General features: G+C 43.7%; 1 protein-coding gene across 1 annotated transcript in view; it reads right to left on the reverse strand.

The window, feature by feature from the left end:
• The window catches only part of SAE1 (SUMO1 activating enzyme subunit 1), a 90318-nt gene extending 68686 nt beyond the window's left edge, over positions 1-21632 (reverse strand). The window contains exons 1-3 of the mRNA XM_089652012.1: positions 21470-21632; positions 18480-18591; positions 7428-7601 (exon numbers count right to left, since the gene is read on the reverse strand). Coding sequence (XP_089508138.1) covers positions 7428-7601; positions 18480-18591; positions 21470-21561 — 378 coding nt within the window. The 5' untranslated portion in view covers positions 21562-21632. The remainder of the gene's footprint in view (positions 1-7427; positions 7602-18479; positions 18592-21469) is intronic.
• Positions 21633-27016: the final 5384 nt, after the last annotated feature.

Genomic DNA, 27016 nt, shown 5'->3' on the forward strand with positions numbered 1-27016 from the left:
ACGTTTCGGTATATTACTGTCTATATAGTGCAAAAACTGTGGGAGGAGTTAGGGTGGTAACAGTAAGTGGTCTTGCCATGCAAGAACACAATCTTACTTTCATGTAATGAGCTAAACAAATGTTCTATTAAAAATCAAAAAAAAAAAAAAAAAAAAAAAAAAAACTCAGTTATGTCAAATCTTACTTTTTAAAAGGGGTGTACTCATTTATGCTGAGCAGTGGGTGTGAGACACACACACGGAAATAAGTATTTGATCCCCTGCTGATTTTGAAAGTCTGCCCACTCACAAAGAAATGAACAGCCTAAAAATCGAATGGTAGGTGTATTTTAACACAGAGACAGAATAGCAACAAAAATTTTAAAGAAATGCACGTCTAACAAATTCTGCACTGATTTGCATGTTCATGAGGGAAATAGGTACCGTATTTTTCGCTCCATAAGACGCACCTGACCATAAGACGCACCTAGGTTTTAGAGGCAGAAAACAGGAAAAAAAAATTCTGAACTAATGGACTGCAGACACAGTACAGGAGATGACCAGAGACTGCGGACAGTACAGGGATGACCAGAGACTGCGGACACAGGACAGGGATGACCAGAGACTGCGGACACAGCACAGGGATGACCAGAGACTGCGGACACACCACAGGGATGACCAGAGACTGCGGACACAGCACAGGGATGACCAGAGACTGCGGACACAGCACAGGGATGACCAGAGACTGCGGACACAGCACAGGGATGACCAGAGACTGCGGACACAGCACAGGGATGACCAGAGACTGCGGACACAGCACAGGGATGACCAGAGACTGCGGACACAGCACAGGGATGACCAGAGACTGCGGACACAGCACAGGGATGACCAGAGACTGCGGACACAGCACAGGGATGACCAGAGACTGCGGACACAGCACAGGGATGACCAGAGACTGCGGACACAGCACAGGGATGACCAGAGACTGCGGACACAGCACAGGGATGACCAGAGACTGCGGACACAGCACAGGGATGACCAGAGACTGCGGACACAGCACAGGGATGACCAGAGACTGCGGGGACAGCACAGGGATGACCAGAGACTGCGGGGACAGCACAGGGATGACCAGAGACTGCGGGGACAGCACAGGGATGACCAGAGACTGCGGGGACAGCACAGGGATGACCAGAGACTGCGGGGACAGCACAGGGATGACCAGAGACTGCGGGGACAGCACAGGGATGACCAGAGACTGCGGGGACAGCACAGGGATGACCAGAGACTGCGGGGACAGCACAGGGATGACCAGAGACTGCGGGGACAGCACAGGGATGACCAGAGACTGCGGGGACAGCACAGGGATGACCAGAGACTGCGGGGACAGCACAGGGATGACCAGAGACTGCGGGGACAGCACAGGGATGACCAGAGACTGCGGGGACAGCACAGGGATGACCAGAGACTGCGGGGACAGCACAGGGATGACCAGAGACTGCGGGGACAGCACAGGGATGACCAGAGACTGCGGGGACAGCACAGGGATGACCAGAGACTGCGGACAGCACAGGGATGACCAGAGACTGCGGACAGCACAGGGATGACCAGAGACTGCGGACAGCACAGGAGATGACTGCTGACCTTTGGGGAGGGGGGGGGAGCGGGTACCTGAATTTGACAGGTACCCGCTCCCACTTCTGTGGAGTTGTTCTTTCATCTTACCGGTTCCTCTATCCAGCCACGCGCTGTCTTCCCGGCTTCTGTAATGGCGCTCGGCATGACAGCCGGGTGCCCAGTGCGCATGAGCGAGAAGCACTTGCGCTTTGTGATTGGTCCGGCGGCTTCTGGGATCTGTCATGTGTCCCAGGTGCCGCCTTACCATTCACAAAAAGCACCGCTTCTTGCGCATGCGCACTTGGCACCCGGCTGTCATGCCTACACTACAGAAGCCGGGAAGACAGCGCGCCGCTGGATAGAGGAACAGGTAAGATGAAAGAACAACTCCACGGAAGTGGGAGCGGGTACCTGTCAAATTCAGGTACCCGCTCCCCCCCCTCCCCAAAGGTCAGCAGTCATCTCTATAAGGTCCCGCTGCAGAGCTGAGCGGCCGGCCCGGTATTCTGCACGGCGGCGGTGGAAATACCAGACCGGCCGCTCCATATTCGCTCCATAAGACGCACTGACATTTTCCCCCCTTTTTTGGGGGGAAAAAAGTGCGTCTTATGGAGCGAAAAATACGGTATTTCATCCCCTTCACAAAACATGACGTCGTACTTGGTGGCAAATCCCTTGTTGGCAACCACAGAGGTCAGACGTTTCCTGTAGTTGGCCACCAGGTTTGCACACATCTCAGGAGGGATTTTGGCCCACTCCTCTTGGCAGATCCTCTACAAAAAACAAAAAAAAAAAAACACCACAAAAAAAACAAAAAAAAAAATATAAGGTGCCATTGAGATGAAATTTTTACCACAGCTCGGTAACAACCGATGTAATTCTTAATTCAGAAATTAAGTAATGTGCAATATGGAATGACTCGAGGCAAACGTATTAAACATGCTAAATGACATTTAATATTTCGTACAGAATTCTTTGTTGGTAATGACCGCTTCAAGACAACTCCTTTATGAAGAAACTAGTAGCATGCATTGCTCAGGTGCGATTTTGGCTCATTCTTCGACACAGTCTTCAAGGTTTCGTGGGTCTCTTCTGTGAACTCAGAACTAAAGATCATTCTATAGATTTTCTATTGGATTCAAGTCAGGCGATTGGCTGGGTCATTCTAGCAGTTTCATTTTTTTTTTTAAACCAATTGAGAATTTCTTGGCTTTGTGTTTGGGATCATGGTCTTGCTGAAATGTCCACCCTCATTTCATCTTCATCATCCTGGTAGATGGCAGCAGATTTTTATCAAGAATGTCTTGGTACATTTTTCCATTTATCCTTCCTTCAATGATATGAAGTCTGCCAGTACCATATGCTGAAAAACAGCCCCATTTATTAGCCTAAATTTCTCCATCTACCGTATTTTCCGACGTATAAGACGACTTTTCAACCCCTGAAAATCTTCTGAAAAGTCGGGGGTCGTCTTATACGCCGGTGCGAGCTGGCGTCAGGGCGGCACTTTTTCGAGGGGTGGCGCGGCGCCGCACCCCCTCCTCCTCCAACGGACACTAAGTACAGGGGTGGGCACAGGGGCTGCTGTACCTTACCTGGCTCCGGTCCCACGACGATCCGGTCCAGGAAGCGTGGCTGCTCCTTCTTTCAGTTCGGCCGCTCGATGGTCACGCGGCCGCTCGGCTCCGCCTCCTCACTGGTGATTGGGCGCCAGCACTGGAAAGGCACACAGGCGACCAATCACCGGCGAGGAGGCGGAGCGAAAATCGAGCGGCCGAACTGGAAGAAGGAGCAGCCGCTCCTCTCCCCCACTGACACTAATGATGGGGCACTATTCCTCCCCCACTGACACCAACGATGAGGCACTGTTCTCCCCACTGATACCAATGATGGGGCACTATTCCTCCTCCACACTGACACCAACGATGAGGCACTGTTCTCCCCACTGATACCAATGATGGGGCACTATTCCTCCCACTGACACCAACGATGGGGCACTATTCTCCCCACTGATACCAATGATGGGGCGCAACTCCTGCCACTGACACCAATGACGGGGCGCAACTCCTGCCACTGACACCAATGACGGGGCGCAATTCCTGCCACTGACACCAATGACGGGGCGCAATTCCTGCCACTGACACCAATGACGGGGCGCAATTCCTGCCACTGACACCAATGACGGGGCGCAATTCCTGCCACTGACACCAATGACGGGGCGCAATTCCTGCCACTGACACCAATGACGGGGCGCAATTCCTCCCACTGACACCAATGATGGGGCGCAATTCCTGCCACTGATACCAATGATGGGGCGCTATTCCTCCCACTGACACCAATGATGGGGTGCTATTCCTCCCACTGACACCAATGATGGAGTGCTATTCCTTCCACTGATACCAATGATGGGCCGCTATTCCTCCCACTGACACCAATGATGGGACGCTATTCCTCCCACTGACACCAATGATGGGACACTATTCCTCCCACTGACACCAATGATGGTGCACTATTCCTCCCACTGACACCAATGATGGGGCACTATTCCTCCCACTGACTAATGGGGCACTATTCCTCACACACTGACACTAATGATGGGGCACCATCATTGGTGTCAGTGGGAGGAATAGTGTCCCATCATTGGTATCAGTGGGAGGAATAGTGCACCATCATTGGTGTCAGTGGGAGGAATAGTGCCCCATCATTGGTGTCAGTGGATGAAATAGTACCCCATCATTGGTGTCAGTGGGAGGAGTAGTGCCTCATCATTGGTGTCAGTGGGAGGAATAGCACCCCATCATTGGAATACCTTACTGAAATAGCATACCATATTGAAATCAAATCGGATGTTTTTTCATTTTTATTTGGTGTGCGTTGGAAGAGGGGTGGTCTTATACGGCGAGTATAGCTCAAACCCTATATTTTAACAGGAAAAGTAGGGGGTCGTCTTATACGCCCAGTCGTCTTATATGCCGGAAAATACGGTATATATCTCTCTATCACTTTTCTTAACTTTCTGCTAGAAAACATCCAATAAAATTATTATCAAATTTCTTGATAAATTTTAGGCCAAAATGTATTCTGCTACATACCTTTATTAAAAAAAACAAAACAAAAAAACCCCAAAACAACCCAATAAACCTAAATAAATTGGTATACGTGAAAGTTTTAGCATCTATAAAAAAATATGGGATATATACTGGATATACCTTAATTTCTAATACTACTAGTGATGGCGGCGATCTGCAACTTATAGCGGGACTGTGATAGTGCTGCGGACAATCTGGCACTTTGTTGGAACTAGCTAACTGACATCACCAGCGACACCAATACAGTGATCAGGGCTAATATACACTGTCGCTGTACTAATGACACTGGCTAGGAAGGTGTTAATATTCAGGGGCAATCAAAGGGGTCAACTGTGGGTGCCTAACAATGTGTAATGTGTTTAGGGTGTGGTGTTTTCACTTCCTGCTTTGCACAGAAAAAAAAACCAAAAAAAAAAAAACAGAAAACCCAGAAGGGCTGGATCACGTACATGTACGTGATCCAATGCAGAGAGGCTGACTTGCCACAGTATATGATATAAAATATGCGGCGGTCGGTAACTGGTAAAGTAGAACTATAGGAAAAACATTTTTTACCCCATTTCGGATCGAGTACAGTTGCAAGAAAAAGTATGTGAACCCCTTGGGATTACGTGGAGTTTTGCATGAATTGGGCATAAAATGTGCTCTGAACGTCATCTAAGTCACAACAATAGAAGAACACAGTCTGCTGAACATAATACTACACAAACATTAGATGTTGCCATGGTTTAATTGCACATAACATGTAAACATTCACAGTGCAGGGAGGAAAAAGTATGTGAACCTTTGGACTTAATAACTGGTTAACCCTCCTTTGGCAGCAATAACCTCAACCAAACGTTTCCTGTAGTTGCAGATCAGACCTGCACAACGATCTGGAGTAATTTTGGACCACTCCTCTTCACAAAACTGTTTCAGTGTAGCAATATTCTTGAGAAGACTGGTGTGAATCGCTCTTAAGGTCATGCCACAGCATTTCAATCGGGTTGAGGTCAGGACTCTGACTGGGCCACTCCAGAAGGCGTATTCTGTGCTGTTGCAGCCATTGTTTTGTTGAATTACTGGTATGCTTTGGGTCATTGTCCTGTTGCATCACCCATCCTCTGGGGAGCTTCAGTTGGCGGACAGATGGTCGTACGTTTTCCTGCAAAATGTCTTGATAAACTCTGGAATTCATTTTCCCATCAATAACAATCCGTCCAGGCCCTGAGGCAGCAGAGCAGCCCCAAGCCATGATGCTCCCTCCGCCATGTTTTACAGTGGGGATGAGGTTTTGATGTTGGTGTGCTGTGCCTTTTTTTCTCCACACATAGTGTTGTGTGTTCTTCCCAAACAACTCAATCTTGGTTTCATCTGTCCACAGTATATTTTGTCAGTAGTGCTGTGGAACATCCAGGTGCTCTTTTGCAAACTTCAAACGTGCTGCAATATTCTTTTTGGACAGCAATGGCTTCCTCCGTGGTGTCCTCCCATGTACTCCATTCTTGTTTAATGTTTTCCTTATTGTAGATGTGTCAACAAAAATGTTAGCATGTGCCAGAGATTTCTGTAGGTCTTTAGCTGACACTCTGGGATTCTTCTTTACCTCATGCAGCATTCTGCGCTGTGCTCTTGCAGTCATTTTTACAGGACGACCACGCCTAGGGAGAGTAGCAACAGTGCTAAACTTTCTCCATTTGTAGACAGTCTGTCTTACCGTGGACACATGAACATCAAAGCTTTTGGAGATACTTTTGTAACCCTTTCCAGCTTCATGCAAGTCAACAATTCTTGATCGTAGGTCTTCTGAGAGCTCTTTTCTGCGAGGCATGGTTCACATCAGACAGTGCTTCTTGAAACCAGTAAACCCAAAACAGGTGTGTGTTTTTTAAGGGCAGGACAGCTGTCGGCAACACATCCAATATCATCACACTGATTGGAATCAAGGTTGGCTCACTCCTGGCTCCAATTAGCTCTGGGAGAAGTTATTAAGCTAGGGCCTCACATACTTTTTCCTCCCTGCACTGTGAATGTTTACATGTTATGTGCAATTAAACCATGGCAACATCTAATGTTTGTGTAGTATTATGTTCAGCAGATTGTGTTCTTCTATTGTTGTGACTTAGATGACGTTCAGAGCACATTTTATGCCCAATTCATGCAAAACTTCACGTAATCCCAAGGGGTTCACATACTTTTTCTTGCAACTGTAATGCAGGGTTATAACCCCTGTAAAGTTTATTTTTGCCCTCTTTGTCCCTTCGGGGAGATTTACATTCACTTCTTGTCCTATTGCCAAAACAGCAAGTGAGAAGAAATCCCTACAAATTAAAGCAATCTTTTAGGGACCCCCAGGTCAGCAGAATTAGTGTCCCCATTAGAAGTTCACCCCCATTACTTTTCTGGAGACAACCCAAAAACTGTGGTTTTCTTTTGCTTTCAATTTAGTTATACTTTAATTCGATGTGAAATCATTCTAAAAAAGATAGCAGAAGTGAGAAGCCATCAATATTTGCTAAATTCGCTCATAAAAACAATCAGTTCATCAAATGAGATCAGTGTGTACATAGACTACACAAGATGTCTTTGAACTGATGTCATGACACAGCCAGGCCAAGGAATCCAAAAACCAACATCTGGTCACTATAGTCTGCAAAAGGTACAAAAATCTGCCAACTGGTTCAACCAGCCAGCACCAACCAAGGAATTAAATAACAGTTATGGGTGGGGCTATCTCCAAGTTCTCACATTTGTAAAGATACTCACAGCATCAAATTGTTTGAAGAAGTCCTCAGATTTAGCCTCAATGTTTTCTGTGTCCACTTTCACTTTGACATTTGGGTTGAGATTCTGAGCCCGCTTTTCAGAAGCCTCTGCTCTGTTGCTACCAAGTGATCCATTAGGTATTAAGAACTGGGCCCGAGAGTCGTCTTCTGACACCTGGAGAAAAAAAAAATATAGCGTTTTTCAGGTGTCCTAAAAATGAGAAAGCCTTTTATAAAGGGCAAGTGCACTTATTTAGCCCCATTTCCTTCTCATTAGTGTATTCAGAAATACCAGAACAAACTTTGAATGCTGAATCTAACACAGCCTGCGCAGGGTCAGACAGTGCTTTAATCCTAAGTGTCTGGCTTTCATATGATTTAAAAACATGCCCAGCCTGTGCAGGTTGGGGTGCCGTAAACAAACTGTATATTCGTTTTTGTTACAGAAATGCAATTATGCCAAGGTGGGCAAAGGGGTCACATAAGGTTTATTGTATGACTTCATTGCCCTGTAGTAAGAAAAAAAAATTAAGTCACTTAAAAATCTACAGAAGGGAGATTGACTGCCACCTTGTGGTAATCAGAATGCAATTGCAATGCATTATTGTACAGTAGAAAAAGAAGATTCCTTAAAGCAGAGTTCCAGCTGAAAAAAAAAAAAAAAAAGTCGTCAGCTTCAAAAACTATAGCTGCTGACTTTTAAAATACAGTCACTTACTTGTCCCTCAGTCCAGCGGTGTCCCCACCACGTCTGGTTTAACCAACCGTCTTCTCTCCCTGGCTCCCGCATCTCCAGTGTGAGCACCCCGCTGTGAAAGCTTGCAGCTTCACAGCCAGGTGCCCATTGCGCATGTGTGAGAAGTGACCTGTTGTGTCCCAGAAGACTACAGGGAGGGGGGTGGGAGAGACAACTTACACTTACGATCGCCTGAGGCAATTGCAGCGGAAGTGGGTACCCTCTCCCCAAAGGTGCCAATCCTTAATGGGGAGTGGGGGACAAAAGATTTAAAGCAGAACTTCCCCTTTTTGGTGGAGCTCTGCTTTAAAGTGGTTCTAAAGGATGATGGTTTTTACCTTATACCTTCTATGCAGTGTGCAGCTGCCCCCTCTTATATCTACCCAAGCCCAATCTCAAAGCAGCGATGTGCAGGAGCTCTCCGGGGTCTCTCCCTCCTCACTGGCTGACACCCATAAGCAGTAGCAGCTCCCACTGCTGTCAGTCATATTCAGTGAAGGAGCGGGGCCAAGCTGCCCTCTTATAAAGACACACAGAGGCAGCTTTGAAGCTAGCACAAAGAGTGCCGGCGGCGGACCTGAGAAAAGGAAGATCAGGGCTGCTCCAGTGCCGGTCTTTAAATGTAATTACCGTCTTTTTTTTTTTTTTTTTTTTTCTTTACTATAGCTCAGAGAATCAACTGTCACTTTCCCCCCAGCTAAAAGAAAGAAAGTTCCCTTTTAGTTTGTTTCCCGAGATAAAAGAAAAAGTATCCTTTAGCTCCGGTTAAAGTGACAACCAATTCTGTGAGCTATAGTGAAGAAAAAAAAAAAAAAAAAGCCGAAAAGTATCCTTTAGCTCCGGTTAAAGTGACAACCAATTCTGTGAGCTATAGTGAAGAAAAAAAAAAAAAAAAAGCCGGCAATTGCATTTAAAAAATTGGCACGGAGATACACTTCGTTTTGCAAAAAAAAAAATTAATAAACCAAGGCATTATTTTCAATGGATTTTAATTTGTAAACCAAAACGTACGGCAACCATGGTGTACGTGTGTGTGTGTATTTTTTATTATAATATTGGGACCTTTAGTATCACTTTAAAGCAGGGGTGTCCACCCTTTTGACCTCCCTGGGCCACACTGGAAGAAGAGGAGTTGTCCTGGGCCACACATAAAATACACTAACAATAAGGATAGCTCAGGAGCAGAAAATGTCTGACAGATCACAAGTTAATGATCGCTGACACAGATTTGCTAAAGGATTTTGCATGTGTTATGAAGGTCACATGACCAATTTTTCAGAAATATTGCATGAAATAATAAAAGTGTCAAATTCAAGTAAAATATTGAATGTGTGCCAAGTACTGCATTTGTTAAAAAATGTGAAGTAAATAGTGCAAAAAAAGGAAGGCAGTGCGTATTCTTGTAATGCACAAAACAACTAGGGGAACTCTGCACTGGCCAGTAAATTAAAAGTATACAGTACAATGATTCAGTATAGAAATGTTCTCCTCTGAGCTCATCAGATATTTTGGTTCTAATTTTGCCCTTCGCGTGCTTCATCCTTGAAAATAGTTGCTCACAAATATAGGTGCTGCCAAAAACGGAGGACATGAATAAGATGTGATTGTGAAGAGTGGGAGATTTTTCTATGGGAAGATAAAGCTTCTAAAAAAGTCCATTAAAAGAGACACTGTCAAATTTTTCTTTGGCTGCATGTGTTCACTAAGCATAAACGCATTTTTACAAAAATCTACATTTTAAGCAAGTTTACAATTTTGTGTTGGGCCACACGTTGGACACCCCTGCCTTAAAGGATAACTTCAGGCACGTCTATACTACACATAGTTGCATTGGTCCAGCTTGGACAATTGTAACTGTATAGCATAACTGACTGATCCCCTGGAAGTTGAAAATAAGCAAAGTAGACCCTGTCACAGCTCAGCAAGGGACCCAGAAGTGGATAACACTGAAATAGTGGTGTCTACTTAGTTACACTGGTCCAAGTTGGCCCAATGTAACTGTATATTATACCTACACCTGGAATTCCTTTTTAAAGGATGTGTACGTGGAAAAACATTGGTCCTTCTGCAGCACCAAAAAGGCAATGGCACACTGTAGTTACACAACCCTTATTGACGACATGCCCTGGACTGCGTTGTATTCACCAGCTCTTATATTGGGCACATATGCGGAGATCAAGACAGGGTCTTGGCAGAATGGCCATTCTTCAACAGACATCTTCAACCACTGAATGTAAATGCACCTAGGAGGTCTATACACACCTAAACCTCACAAACAACATAACCTGTTGGTGGGACAGTACGCATTTATAGGAGGATATTCTACAGTAAACAAAAAAAAAAAACCCCAAAAAAAACATCACAGAAATTCAGTATCTGTAAGGTTCCATGCACACTGGTTTCTCTTTAGGTTCCTAGAAGCGAACAATGTTATCCTATGTGTCCTTGGACACGATTTTAGGCTATTAAGAGTTTTTCAAGATTCAGCATTTAGCAGGAAAAAAAAAAAATAATAAAAATGTATTTTTAGAGGTTTTTAGGAGCTTTTTTCCCAGCAGAAACACACACACTCACCTAACAGCTTCCCCCCCCCCTCTCTCTTACATGTACTGTAAAAACATGACTACAAGCTGGCACAAGAACACTATTAGCATCTTTCATCCAGCTTGTTTTTTTGAGCTTATTTAAAAAAAATAAAAAAAACCCACATGGAGCCCAAATATTGTATAGGTCATCTTAATTTTTTAAAGTGGAACTATACTACATCTAAACACGACAAACAAAAAATGCTATTTAATTCATTTTTAATATCCAAAGTAAACTTCCCTATCGATTCAGGTCTTCATGAGAAATCACTTTGAGAAACACCCCATAGCATTTTTGCCTGTGGCCAACTTGGGTAAATGTAGATGATTCGTATAGATTACTTCCTGGAATCCATCTGCCCTTAGCTCAGCAATGCAGGCAGGAGGGTGTGCTTAGATTAGAAAACCCCTCCTGAAGTCTCTAGGGATGCATGGCATTTGCCTAGGCATGGAGACCAGGAAGTAACTGATTAAATGTAAAAAAGAGATAAATAAATCAAACAAATAAACATAAAACATTGTATCTTTCTATTTACTAATGATAGAGGCATAAGGATTAAAAATAGTCATTGCTGACTGAGAGACCCAAGTTCCACTTTAAAGTATAACCAACATTTTAGTTTTTGATAGAGTGGACGGGGTATTAAAACACCAGTGAGGTTTTTATTGCTGTCTGTGTCCCCATTAGCGAGATTAACACTCTCTATTTGTCCTGTTTACCATCATCACCAAGAGTGAAAAATTATTTTTGGATTGTCACCAAAACAGAAGTAGGGGAATCTTCCAATGGGTACACTAGTTCTGGTGACAACCATGCTTTCCCTCACTTTGGTGGGATTTCCTGTTTTTGCTATGGGACAGGAAATGAATTGAAATGTCTCAAAACTTTACTTGGGATTGAGTGTTGAAAACCTGTCGAAACAAAAAAAAAAAAAAAAGCAAATGCAGAGTAGCGTGCTGATCTTCAGAACCTGGGAAGAACACTTCCTTTACCCTGGGCATACTATACTTTTACTGGGCTCTCTTTTCAGCATCTCCTGTATCGTGAGACAGCCCCACAGACATCTATGTGGACTGACAGGGAAAGGATCAGCTTGGGCAAGTAAGAATTAGGCCAGAGGTGCTGAAGATTACTGCAGGTCACATTCATCTGGTTCAGGTAAAAAAGGACCTGAATCAGTTGAGCAAAAAGGAGAACTGCATTCTCAAATCAACAGGTTTTATCTTATAAAAAGTATTAATTTCTTGGCTAAACTCAAGGCCCGGGTTGGTTTCATCGTCTTTCGTTATGGCTGGGAATTCTGAATGCAATAATTAAAGCAGAGTTCCACTCACTCTGTAAAAAAATAAAAGTCAGCAGCTACAAAAACTGTAGCCGCTGACTTTAACAACCACTCTCCTGTCCCACGATCCTGAGTTGCCCCAACCGTAGCCCATTTCACTGGCCGTCCTGTATTCCAGGCGCCGACATCTTCAGTGTGGGTACCTGGCTGTGACAGCTTGTGGCTTCACAGCCAGGTGCCCACTGTGCATGCGCAAGAAGTGCTGTGGTTACTGAATGGCTCCATCGTCTTCTGGGACCTGTCACGTGTCCCACAAGACTACGGGGAGGGAGGGTAAGATGACAACTTCCGCTTCCGATCGTCCCACCCTTTTGGGTGAAACTCCGCTTTAAGTTTGGCACAAAAAAATATTCCATGGTGGTTTTCTAGATGAAATGTTTATCAGGTAGAAACAAATAAACCACTGGCCCTCCTGAGGATTTACCCCCCCCTCCCCGACCAGGCCATTTTTTGCGTTACTGCACTGCGTTATTTTGACTGATAATTGCACAGTCATGCAAAGCTGCCTACAAATTAAATTTACATCCTTATCTTCCCACGAATTGAGTTTTCTTTTGGTGGAATTTGATTGCCTGTGCGTTTTAACAACAACAAAAAAAAAAGACCGACAAATATGAGAAAAACAAAACTATTTTTGACTTTGTTATTAAAACATGTCCAGTAAAAAAAAAAAAAACACAAAACAAAAAAAAGAAAAAAAAAAAAAATCAGAATTTAGTCATAAAAATGTATGCCAAAATGTATTCTGCTACACATCTGCTTAAAAAAAGAAAAAAAAAATCCCAATATGTGTAAATTAATTGGTTTATGTGAAAGTTATAGCATTCACAAATGGCGATATATATACACTGGGATTTTAATTATTTATTTTACTAGTAATGGCGGCGATCAGCAACTTATAGCAGGACTGCGGCAGGCATTCTGACACGGGGGGAACTGACTTGGTGTCACTGACATCAATACAGAGATCAGTGCTGGAAAAAACAAAAAAAAAAAAACACACAACAATGACACTGTACTAATGGCACTGGGCAGGAAGGGGTTAATAGGAGAGCGATCAAAAGGGTAAACTGTGTGCCGGGAGTGTTTTACTGGGGGGCGGTGTGTTGGTGCTTCACTGTGAGCACACTGTTCTGGATGGCTGTGCACAGCCATCCAGAGCAGTGCGCCCAAGCCGACAGGGAGGAGGACTGTTAGTAAACAAAGCAGCCCTCTTCCACGTCAGAGAACCTTGGTAATCACCGGCCAGGACCCGATGATTGACAGCCGCGGCTGGCGGCACGGGTAGGGCGCACGCCCCCTACGCAGAAACACAAAATCACTTATAACAGGATCAAATGGCCTTTTTACACAATGCAGAGGATTAATCCCTCAGGTTCCATAGTGATTTCACAGTATAACAAGCATGCTTTACTGCATATACAGACTGATTTTACTGTTGTGGGTTTAGTAACACTTTAATAGATGTCCCTAGGAATTAGATGTGGGTGTACAAACTGTCTTCAAGACAGGTATGGGAGAATGTGCTTTAACCACTTGCCTACCAGGCACTTATACCCCCTTATTTACCAGGCCAATTTTCAGCTTTCAGCGCTGCCGCACTTTGATTGACAATTGCACGGTCATGCAACATTGTACCCATATGAAATTTTGATCATTTTTTTCTCACAAATAGAGCTTTCTTTTGGTGGTATTTAATCGCCACTGGGCGCTTTACTTTTTGCGCTATAAATGCAATGAAATGTTAAGTGCAAAAAATCTGAAAAAAAAAAAGTTTCTTTGTTTCTATTATAAAATTTTTCAAACAGGCATTTTTTCTCCTTCACTGATGTGCGTTGAGGCAGCACTGATGGGCACTGATAGGCAGCACTAAAGGGCACTGATAGGCAGTACTAATGAGGTGTCACGGATAGGCGGCACTAATATGCAGCACTGATAGGTGACACTGATGATGGGTACTGATAGACGGCACTGACTGGCATCACTGCTGGGCACTGACTGGCGGCACTGACTGGCACAACCCCTGGGCACTGACTGGTGGCACTGACTGGCAGCACTGCTGGGCTGCACTGGTGGGTGGCACAGGTGGGTGGCACAGGTGGGCGGAGCTAGTGGGCGCACTGCTGGGCACAGGTGGGCGGAACTTGCGGGTGGCACTGCTGGGCACCGATCATCAGGGCACTGATCATCAGTGCCCTGATGATCGGTGCCGATCCCCGCTCTGACAACTGCTGGTTCTCGGCAGTACTTTCCTCACGATCTGACAGCGTGAGGAAAGTGCAGCCGAGAACCGGCACTTGCATTTCCCTCTGATCAGCGTGTCATTGGACACCGCTAATCAGGTGGTAAAAGGCCGCTGTGATTGGCCTTTTACCACATCACGTGATCAGCTGTGTCCGTAGGACACAGCGATCACGGAGATCGCCGGGTGCGCGCCCCCTGGGGCGCGCAGGAGAGCGCGTTCTGGGGGGACGTCATATGACGTCCACTCAGAACTGGCCGGCCGCAGTGAAGCCATCATTCGGCTATCTGCGCTCGGCAGGTAGTTAAAGGCGAACTCCAGCCTCACCTCCAGTCTTGCAGTTCTATAATCTTCTCCACTCTTCTGACATTGCTCTCATTTCATTGCAGATATAGTGTGCTTCCCATAGTATAAATTAGGAGTTGCTGCAAGTCAGATAGAGTCCACGCCATTTCCTGCCTGAAAGACTCTCAGCACCATCTAGCACTTTCTAGTGACTAACCTTTCTGTCAATGACCCATTCATTCACTAGATCTCAATTCTTTCAATTATAGAGGCTCAGCATCACATATGGGCATTAGCAGTTTCCCGTTTCAGGAAATTATGTGCAGGATCCTACCAGCCCTTTCCACCAGCCATGATCTACTGCATTGATTGCATAGAGAAGCGCAGAGACCCAGTGATGATATGACTGAGTTTAACATTGGGTATGCAATAAAAACAGAAGGATTTCATAACTTCACTAATATCTTAATGAGGTGGGGCTGGGAGGGGAAAAAAATATAGGCAGATTTACGCTTTAAAGTAGTAATAAAGTCCAAAAATAACTAAAGCTCCATAGACACGCAGCTCAGTAGTGAGCACAAACTGTGTGTCCCCATAGCAAGTGACTTACTATGGGAACACAGAAGAGGAGCCTAGATCACTAGCGAGGGACCCTAGAAGAGGAGATTTAGGGCCTCTCTGCAATACCACTGCACAGAACAGGTGAACAGAACATGTTTATTATTTTAATTAAAACATATTTGCCTTTATTAACACTAAGTACGTATTCTGAGGATTAAGGTTTCACTCAGTGCACTTTTTGTAAAAGAAATGTGCATTGTTAATCTTTACCCCTTAAAAAAATAAATAAATAATAATAATACAATTTCCCTGGCTGTTTGAACTTTAAAGAGTAACTCCAATTTTGTTGAGGAAAAAAAAAAATTCTCCTCTGGGTGATCTATGTACATTGTAGGGTTTTAACAAAATTTTGTTGGTTTCCTAAATTGTGTTATTCTGCAAAAACAGCTGTTTGCTTGTCTGTCTCCACGTGCAAAGTTAATGTAATTGACTATTATCAGATGCTGCAATTGCAGGGCTTTAATGAGGAAAGTGGCAGGGTCTGCATCCCTTAAGACATGATTTCCCTTTAGGAGTAAATCACCAAAAATGACATGTTTGTTGCAGGGGCTACCCAAAATTTGACTTGTATCTTAGTGCAGGCTTCTGGGAAAATCAGTGAGCCTCAAGCAAGAAATTACATTTCTGGTGGGCATTCTGTACACAATTACAATATGAGTTGTGTCTCAATTGTATATGCGATATAAAAAAAAAAAAATATATATATATATATATATATATATATATATATATATATATATATATATATATATTAATATTATTTTTTTTTTTTTTTATTTGGACACAGGCACAATTTTCCCACTTACTGGCTCTGTATGCCACCAGAATAAATTAAAACGAAAATCCAAATGAATTTGTGGTGCAGACTTTAATTCAAGGGGTTGAACATAAGTATAAAGTACACATTTTAGGAACTGCAACCAGTTTTATACACAGTCACTCCTTTCTCAGGGGCTCAAATGTAATTGGACAAATGAATATCATAAAGAAAAAAAAAATGTTCATTTTTATTATTTTGCTGAGAATCCTTTACTGGCAAGGACTGCCTGAAGTGTGGAACCCATGGACATTACCAAAGACTGGGTTTCCTCGTGATGCTTTGCCAGGCTCTAACTGCAGCTCTTTTCAGTTGTCCTTTGTAGGTCTTTCTGCCTTTAGTTTTGCCTTCAGCGAGTGAAATGCATGCTCAATTGGATTGAGATCAGGTGCTTGACTCGGCCATTGCAGAATATTCCACTTCTTTTCCTTCAAAAGTTTCTCAGTTGCTTTTGCAGTGTGTTTTGGATCACTGTCTATGTGTACTGTGAAGTGCCGTCCAATCAACTTTGCTGCATTTGGCTGAATCTGGGCTGACAGTATATCTCTAAACACTGCACAATTCATCCAGCTGCTTCTGTCACATCATCAATAAACACCAATGACCCAGTGCCACTGGAAGCCATGCATGCGCATGCACTCACACTGCCTCTACCATGTTTTACAGATGAGGTTGTGTGCTTTGGATCATGAACAGTTTCCAAGCCTTCTTCACACTTTTTTCTTCCCGTCATTCTGGTACAGATTAATTGTAGTTTCATCTGTCCAGAACTGATCTGGATTTTTTAGATTTTTTTTTGGCAAAGTCTAATATGCCTTTTCTATTCTTCAGGCTTATGAATGGTTTGCACATTGTGGTGAACCCTCTGTATTTGCTCTCATGAAGTCTTCTCTTGATTGTAGACTTTGACAACGATATGCCCACTTCCTGGAGAGTGTCCTTCACTTGTCTGGATGTTGTGAATGGGATTTTCTTTACCATAGAGAGGATCCTGCGATCATCCAACACTGTTGTCTTCCGTGGACATCCATGCCTTTCTATGCTGCTGAGCTCACCAGTGCATTCTTCTTTCCTCAGAATGTACCAAACTGTTGATTTGGCCACTCCTAATGTTGCTATCTCTCTGATTGATTTGTTTCATATTTGAATCCTTACAGTGGCCTGTTTCACTTGCATGGACAGCTCCTTTGAACGCATGATGTAGGTTCACAGCAATAAATTCTAAATGCAAATACCACACTTAGAATCAACTCCAGACCCTTTACCTGCTCAATTGAAGAATAACGAAGGAATAGCCCACACCTGGCCATGAAACAGATTTTGATTCAATTGTCCAATTACTTTTGGTCCCTTGAAAAAGAGGGGGATGGACGGCTACTCTTAAGAGCTGTAATTCCTAAACCCTTCCTCCAATTTGGATGTACATACCATCAGATTGGGCAGGTGACCAACATCCTCCATATTAACTGATGGCATCATTGGTTGTTAGGACGCCGGCGGCTTGAAGGTTGTAATTGTTCACAATAAAAACCTATGGCTTTGTGTAACTAAAAGGCAGGCTTGATCCACCTGCTGATTTGTATACAATTTTTGGGCAATTTTTAAGCAAGTGTTAACTTCAAGCAAAATTCTTGGTTCACCATTACAAATTTTCTAACTGGAGGTAGAGAGAACATTACAAACAACGTTTAAATGTCTAACCTCTTACCTAGAAATAAATGCCTTCGAGGTCTATTTATATAGTTTTCACACAAGATTCCCACATTTTTCTAAATAAACCTAATAAGAAAAATGTGTGAATCATGGTTGAAAGCTGTGTGAAAACATTGATAACTAGAGACCTATAAGTGTTTTACACTATAGCAAAAATTAACATGTTTCACATTTTATCCTATCTTTTTGATACAAAGGTTTTAAATAAAAATTGATCGATGTGAGAACCCCTGTCTGCATTAAAAAAGAAAAATGAATGCATTCATCACATATAAGAATTGGTAAGCTGCAATATAATAAATATTTGCTTTTGGATTTAATACTGGAAGGGATCGGAAAACTCCACAAAAGTGGACAAAGGTGGTAATAAAATTCCCAGTCATTCTAACCCCTCTCTGAATGCTTTTAAAAGGTAGTATGAGTGGTAAATTTGGCTGCAAAGCCAGAAATGCTAGTCAAAGATATGGTCTTGAAAGTCTAAATGCTGCATTACTACTACTGCACTGCAATTAGTCAATTGACAGAAGTTCCCAATAGAGAGAGTCCTGGTGCTAAATGTACATTTTGCAGGCTCTTGGTAAGAACAGAAAATTACTTCAGCCACACAAGTGTTAAGGCCACAAGTACTGAGGAAAAAAATACAACATACAAAATAAAAACAAAAACACAATTAAAAAAGAAAAAAAAATTCACACTTGTGGCATCACCCACCAGCTGATGGTCCAGTAAAGTCAGTTCCTGAACTCCTGCTAAGATAAGATTCTTTGCCACTTCAGCACCCAAACCTCTCATGCCAACCAGAAGAACTTTGGATTTGCGAAGCCTAAAAGAGGGGGACAACAAAAAGTAAATGGTAAAAAACAGACTTCATAAACACTTTCTGTACATAAACGCTTCCTGAAATAATACAAACACCTCATGATTGCCATTTAGCACACTGAGAACATTACCACTTGCCTACAGGGGCAATTTTAAACATTTTTTGGCACATGCTAAAATCTTCATTGCTTGGAATTGTGACATCGCCAGAAACAGTCAAGAATCTCATGTATTCTCTACTTCCAATAAATAAAGAAAAAAAAAAAGAAGGAAGGGGTGGGGAATGGCTGGAATTGTACTTTAAACTATATGTAAACCCTCACTATGCAAAACAACCCATTCAGTTTAAAATTATAGATGAAAGTTAAAACGTGTATGTATGTATATACATATACACACAGACACACTATATTGCCAAAAGTACTGGGACGCCTGCCTTTACACGCACATGAACTTTATCGGTATCCCAGTTTTAGTCCATAGGGTTCAATATTGAGTTGGCCCACCTTTTGCAGCTATAACAGCTTTAACTCTTGTGGGAAGGCTGTCCACAAGGTTTAGGAGTGTGTCTATGGGAATGTTTGACCTTTCTTCCAGAAGTGCATTTGTGTGGTCAGGCACTGATGTCAGACAAGAAGGCCTGGTTTACAGCATCTGCTCTAATTCATTCTAAAGGTGTTCTATCTGGTTGGGTCACCCCAAACTTGCTCATCCATGTCTTTATGGACCTTGCTTTGTGCACTGGTGCACTGTCATGTTGGAACAGGAAGGGGCCATCCCAAAACTCTTCCCACAAAGTTGGCAGCATGAAATTGTCCAAAATGTCTTGGTATGATGATGTCTTAAGAGTTCCCTTTACTAGAACTAAGGGGCCAAGCCCAACCCCTGATAAAAACAAAAAATCCACACTATAATCCCCCCTACAACAAACTTTACACTTGGCACAATACAGTCAGGCAAGTACCGTTCTCCTAGCAACCACCAAACCCAGACACGTCCATAGGATTGCCAGACAGAGAAACGTGAATCATCACTCCAGAGAACACTGCTCTAGAGTCCAGTAGTAGCATGCTTTACACCACTGCATCTGACGCTTTGCATTGCACTTGGTGATGTAAGGCTTGGATGCAGCTGCTCGGCCATGGAAACCCATTCCATGAAGCTCTCTACACACTGTTGTGCTAATCTGAAGGCCACACGAAGTACTGAAGTCTTTACCCATCGACTCTGCGGACAGTTGGTGACTTCTGTGCACTCCAGCATGTGCTGACCCCACTCTATCATTTTACGTGGCCTACCACATCCTGGCCGAGTTGCTGTTGTTCCCAGTTGCTTCCACTTTGTTCTAAAACCACAAACAGTTCACCGTGGAATATTTAGAAGGAAGAAAATTTCACAGATGGCCTTATTGCACAGGTGGCAACCTATCACAGTACCACGCATGAATTCACTGCTTGATTCACTAAGGTGCTTGATATTATATACCCGTGGCCATGGAGGCGATTGGAACACCTGAATCCAATACTCTTATAGATAGAGAGATATCTATCTATATCTATCACTTTCACCTGGCAGTACAAGGGTCGTAGTGCCTGCATGGGTTTCCTCCAGGTACTCTGGTTTCCTCCCACACTCCAAAGACATGCTGGTAGGTGTCTATCTATACACACACACACACACGCGCTATAAAAAGTCTACACACCCGTTAAAATGTCAGGTTTCTGTGGTGTGTAAAAAAAAAAAAAAAAAAAAAAAAAAGAGAAACATTAATCATGTCAGAACTTTTTCAACTTTAATGTGACCTATAAACTGTACAGCTCAATTGAAAAATAAAATGAAATCTTTTGGGGGGGGGGGGAGAAAAACTAAAATAATGTGGTTGCATAAGTGTGCACACACTCTAATCACAGCTGATCACTATGTTAACACACTTGCCGGTTATCGGCAGTACTTTCCTCACACGGTCACAGAGTGAGGAAAGTACTGCTAGTAACCGACAAAACAGACATCGGCACTGATTATCAGTACAGCCCCAAAAGTGCTCAGCAGTGCCAGTCAGTTCCCTTCAGTGCAGCATTACCAGTGCCTCCTCATCAATGCCCACCAGTGCCGCCTTATCAGTGCCTCCTCATCAATGCACATCAGTGAAGAACAAAAATTACCTGTTTGCTAAATTTTATAATAGAAAAAGAAAACCGTTTGCTCTTTTTTCCCCCATTTATAGCACAAAAGAAAACATCCAATGATGATTAAATACCAAAGGAAGCTCTATTTGTGTGAAAAAAAATGATAAAAATGTAAATTTGGTACAGTGTTGCATGACCGCACAATTGTCGAAGTGTGAGCGCTGAAAAGTGGCCTGGGCAGGAAAGGGGTAAAAGTGCCCGGTAAGCAAGTGGTTAACTAGTTCAAAGCTGCAACTAATTCAAGGCTAAGCGCCACCCACTGACCAATCAGAGTGTCTCTACCGGCTGCTGAGGTAACCTGACTGGACAGTACAATGGCAGGTGGCACAGCTCAGCCATGACACCAAGTTTATATAGAGAGGTAACAAAATAGACCTAAATCAGTGAACACACTGCTCCACACAAGGCTCTCCTGGGACAGACCATTGGTGGTGTATGCTCCCAGGCTGGGCTTTTCCGGAGAACACTCCTCACATGTTAAACAAGTCCCAGCCTGGACTGTACTGTCCCCCTCTGGAAGGATCACCATTCTCTGCATGCTCTGTTCAGGTGAAACTACAACTCCCAGCATGCCAGAGCACAGAACTCAGGACCTGAGCCCCGCAGGGAATGCTGGTAGTTGTAGTCCCAGCACAACGACTAGTACTGATGTAAAGTACTAGAAGACTGGTCGTGCAGTGTTCTCGGTCCAGTCACCTATTCTGCGCCTCCAGCCCCCACAGGCGGATCTGGCGGTCGTACTGCGCGGCCTCCTCCTCGCTTATCACCGCCTGCTCTTTTTCCACCATCTTCTCCCGCCGTTCCTCACACACCGAATGAATGGAGGACAACGGGGGGCGGGACCCGGATGCGTCACTACCTAATTGCCGGCCCACGTGACGTTGTCCTCTTTCCTCTGACGCGTCACTTGAGCCTTTCCCTAGCAAGGATTGGATGGTTGATAGGTGAGTTTACATAGAGACACGGCGCCCTCTAGTATGTGAAGTGCTTACTGCAAGCCTTGTGTTGACAGACGTACTATAGGAAAGCTGTGCGCCTAGCTACAATATCGCCCTCTAGTGTGTGAAGTGCTCACAGCAAGCCTTGTGTAAATAAAAATGTGCTAATACAAGTTGGCGCCTAGTTACACAGCGCCCTCTACAGCGTGTGAGGTGCTCATGATTGCCAACTAGTCGCAACAGCGCCCTCTAATGTGTGTAGTGCTTACTGCAAACCTCGTCTACATAAAAATGTGCCAATACGCCTAGTTACACAGCGCCCTCTATAGCGTGTGAGGTGCTCACTGCAACCCTATACGAGAGTGGCATGTGCGAATGACGCCTAGTCACAACAGCGCCCTCTAATGTATGGAGTGCTCACTGCAAACCTTGCGGGAAGATACAGGAGCTAGTTTAGCAGTGACTAGATATTGGTGCTGACTGTACCTGCATAATTTATTTTTTTAATCCACCTCTCGTATTATCCCACAACTGTTAACATGTAAATTTATCTAAATGAGTTTAATATATATACGTAGTGTGTGCTATGATATATGGTGTTATGTTATTGGCTTTACTATAGTTATTGTGAGTATTAAAGTGGACCTGTCATCAGTAACTTTACAAGTCTACATCAATAAATTCCTGATGTATCAACACCATCATGTTTCAGAAAAGCTCCACCCTCTATAATTAACCAATTGCCTACCAGGCCAATTCTGATGTTCCTCTTCTAAATGTAAAAAAATCAGTATTTCATTTCGCTAGAAAATTACTTAGAACTCCAAAACATTATATATTTTTAAGTAGAGGCCTGAGAGAATAAAATGGTTGGTGTTGTAATATTCTATGCCACACGTTATTTGTGGAGCTGTTTTTCAAACACAATTTTTCTTTTGAAAAAATACACTTTAATTAACTTTGACCCCTTGGCGCTGGCACCTCCCGGCCATTTAAGGGTTTCAGAAGCTGCGAAGCGGGGTTGGGTTTTAGGGTCATGTGACCGCCGTGATTCGCTGTCACGGTAGTCACATGATCGGGAAAGGTCCCTATCGCAAGAGATCAGGACCTTTCCGTGAGTACTGGACATGTGTGTCGGGAGCGCGCAGGGTGCACGCTCTCAGCACATATGTTTTTCTTAATTGCACGCAAATGTGCGGCCGCTCGGCGTCAAGGCCCAGGCAGGAGGTTAATGCAAAAAAACAGAATATAATACCCAATTGTTTGGTAAAATATAAAATATGAAACAGGAGAGTGGAAGGAAGGCAGCACAAGGGGTAGCCTCTAATTAGCCACTCAGATCACTTTTACATTGTTGTAGAGCATCACTGTTTAAATAAAAAAAAGATACCAGGGTCAGATTTGCAGCTGCAGCCATCACCCTGGTATAACCACTCAAACCCAGTGACATACAGGTCCATCGTTGTGTAGCGTGTGGTTAAAATGGACCTGTTCTCAGTAACTTTTAGTCTACATGAATAACTTCCTGATGTGTCCCCAGCATCATGTTTTAGAAAAGCTCCACCTTTTCACAATCAAAACCACCCTTAGAGTAATATTAAACCCTCAACATATTTTAGTTCAACACATCGATCACAATAAAATAAACATTCCTCGGTAAACTATTTGTAAAAATTCTTACCCCAGCACTTGCAGTTTACAACTTTTCAATGATTTTGGTTCCTACTCTTCCAGTGCTGCTTCCCTGATCTTTTGGGCATCACAGGAAAGAGTTTACAATTGACAGTACAGTCTCCAGCCAGTCTGTTAGCTTGGAGAAGGGAGAGGAGGAGGACTGGAGTGCGTTGCCCCCATAGACTACAGGGCTGTGTGTTCAGATTGCTCTCCAAATTGCAGTTGACAGACAGTGAGGAGGTGTTGTATTGCCTGCTTTAACCACTAGAGCCATGCTCTTGTGTGCTAAAACTATATGCATTGCACTTGGTTCTGGGGCTTTTGCAGAGTGGTTCCATTCACTTGAATGCCACAGCTGCAAAGCAAAGCACTGGGTGCAAGGCATGTGTTCACCCCTGGCTGCTGCCTCTGCAGCCAAAGGGGATAGCAGTTGAGTGGCGGCAAAAGCATGGCTAAGCCTTAGCATTTTAACGCTCTCCCCCAACCGCTAGTGTGATTGAGTCCTTACCATGAAAAATATATATGTTTTTCTTTTCCAAGAATTATTATAAAAATTATTATGTGCCTTCTCAGTGTGTCTAGATATTTCTTTTACAAAGAATTTTATTATAGAATAGATAGGAGCAAAGAATCAGTCAAAAACAAATGCATTGACCAACAAAAATAAGACATACAAGGTATTCGAGGAATATTCCAGAATATGTACTGGTGGGGAGACATAGAATTAAACTGTATACTTAAGTGCCATGTATATAAAAAAAACAAACAAAAAAAAAACAAAAAGGGAGAAAACAATGAGTAAACAATTAGAGAGCAATGACAATATAAACTCTAAGGAAAAATTGTCTATATATTTCTATGCTAGCCCAGCTCCTCTGTCCCTCCCCTTACCTCCCTACATTATTATTATACAGGATTTATATGGCGCCAACAGTTCGCTCAGCGCTTTACACTATAATTGGAGACAATACAGCAACAATGCAATTCAATACAAGAGGGTTAGGGGGGCCCTGCTCCTTGGAGCTTACAATCTACACAAATTTTTATGTACCATAGCTGCTGGGGAAGGAGCAAACAGGAGTTTATTATTATTATAATACAATATTTACATAGCATGGACAGTTTGCAAAATAAATTGAAGCAGTACAGTTACAGAACAATTCAAGACAAATGGGTTAGGAGGACCCTGCTCATAAGAGGTTACAATATAAAAATACAGATCAGTCATTCTCAACTAGGGTTCCATAGAACCCTATAGTTCCTCCATAGGCTGTTGAGGGGTTCTTGAACTGTGGCTGATTGACATCCCATCTGATGGTGCTGCATAGTTCTGGGTCCAACACTACAAGGTGCAGCCAGCAGAATAACACCAATGATCTTTTTAGCTGTCTGTAAGGTTGCCATTTGACCACCACTGTAAGGGTCATTCTTCATTGCTCACAAATCACATACAAAGATCAAGTAGCAGAAAACTGTTTCAGGGAGGTCTACCCTTCAGTGTCCTTTTTTTTTTAATCTAAGTACAATGTATCTAGCATGTATCTACCATGTAGGCCCTGGCTTTCTAAATATGGTGTTCCCCAAAGGGTAAGAGTATTAATGGCCAATAAGGAGCAATCAAAGTCTGTTGGCAAATCTAGCAAACTTTCAACTATCACAGACCTCTTCATCTCTCACTCCCTCAACCTACTTGCTATTACCAAAACCTGGCTGCAGGATTCCGACTCTGTCTCTCTGCACTCTCCCATGGTGGCCTCCTCTGTACTCACTCTCCCAGACCCAGTGGACGAAAAGGGGGTGGAGTTGGACTTCTTCTTTCCCCACAAAGCACGTTTCAGGTTCTTCCTGCGCCTCCCTCTCTGTCCCTCTGTTTTTTTGAAGTGCATTGTATTCGTCTCTTTTCTCCTGTTTGTCTGAGTATCACAATCATCTACCAGCCTCCGGGCCCAGTTTCACGCTTTATTGATGACTTCTCGAAATGGCTACCATACTTTCTCTCCTCTGAGGTGCCTGCCATCATCCTCGATGACTTTAACATCCTAGTCAATGTTAACACCTCAGCCCCTTCTCAACTACTCAACTTAACTTACCTTACCTTCCTCTTTTAATCTAACCCAATAGAAACAATCCACCACCCACTCTAACAGCAACACCATCGACCTTGTATTCTCCCACCTATGCAGTCCCTGTAACCTCTCTAACACCTCTCTCTGATCACAACGTTATCAGCCTCACACTCTCTCTGTCTCCTACCTCCTATGCTTCTAACCAGCAAACCGCTACCTGTAGAAACCTCCATCACCTCAGCCCTGACCTTCTTCCCTCTGCTACTAAGTGCCCCTATGATAAAATTGCACCCCTGTCCTGCCCAGACCTGGCCACATCTTTCTACAACAACCATCTCTCATGCTCCCTGGACCCACTTCTTCCTCTCTCCACACACAGAACCAGGCCTCACCTGTCACAACCCTGGCAAGCAGACACCAGAAGTTTCAAGAGACGCAGCCTCCCTGAAATCCCTGAAAGACTATACCCTCTACAAATCCGCCCTTCTCAAATACAACTCTGGCCTCCATGCTGCTAAACAAACCTACTACAACACCCTCATCAAAACCCTCTCATCCAATCCTCGTCAACTCTTTTCTACCCTTAATTCCTTACTCCACCCCCCCCCCCCCACTGCCTCCACCCACCAACTTACTGCACAGGAGATTGCCAGTCATTTCAAGAACAAGTTTGACACAATTTGTGATGAAATCTCCAGTGTCAGGCTTCCTCCTACAACCAACATACCAGGCTCAACACCATGCTCAACACTCTCCTCCTTCGACCCTGTTACCAACAAGGAAGTTACCGAACTCCTTTCCAAGGCTTATTTCACCACCTGTCCCCTCACGATTATTGCAGCCTTCTTCCTACTCTATTCTAAACTCTCTAACCCACATCTTCAAGCTCTCACTCTCCATGGGCACCTTTTCCTCCCCGCTCAAACATGCACTGGTTACCCCCATACTTAAAAAACCCTCACTGGACCCCACCTGTTTAAATAACTTAAGAACCATCTTCCTGCTCCAATTTGCCTCCAAGCTTCTCAAGCACCTTGTTCACAACCATGTAAACTGCTACCTCACCGACAACAACCTTCTTGATCCCCTACAGTCTGGCTTCCACCCACGACATTCCACTGAAACTGTCCTACTAAAAATCACTAATGACCTACTAACTGCTAAATCCAATGGCCAATACTCCATACTCATATTCCTAGACCTTTCCGCTACCTTTGACATAGTCGACCACCTGCTCCTCCTCAGTAAACTCCACTCCGTGGCCTCCTTGACTCTGCTCTCTCCTGGTTCTCATCTTACCTTTCTCAGCGCACTTTTAGTGTCACATACAACTCCTCCTCTGCTCCTCTCCCTCTTTCTGTTGGGGTACCCCAAGGCTCTGTCCTTGGGCCCCTACTTTTCTCTCTCTACACCTCCTCCCTGGGCCAATTGATAAACTCTGATGGCTTCCAATACCACCTCTATGCTGATGAAACCCAGATCTATCTCTCCTCCCCCCCAGCTCACCCCCTTAATCAACTCACGTATAACAAATCTACTATGTGACATATCAGCATGGATGTCAC

Source organism: Staurois parvus, unplaced genomic scaffold (genome assembly GCF_062004578.1).
Source record: "Staurois parvus isolate SC_StPar_1 unplaced genomic scaffold, SC_StPar_1.0 ptg000668l, whole genome shotgun sequence".
NCBI lineage: Eukaryota > Metazoa > Chordata > Amphibia > Anura > Ranidae > Staurois > Staurois parvus.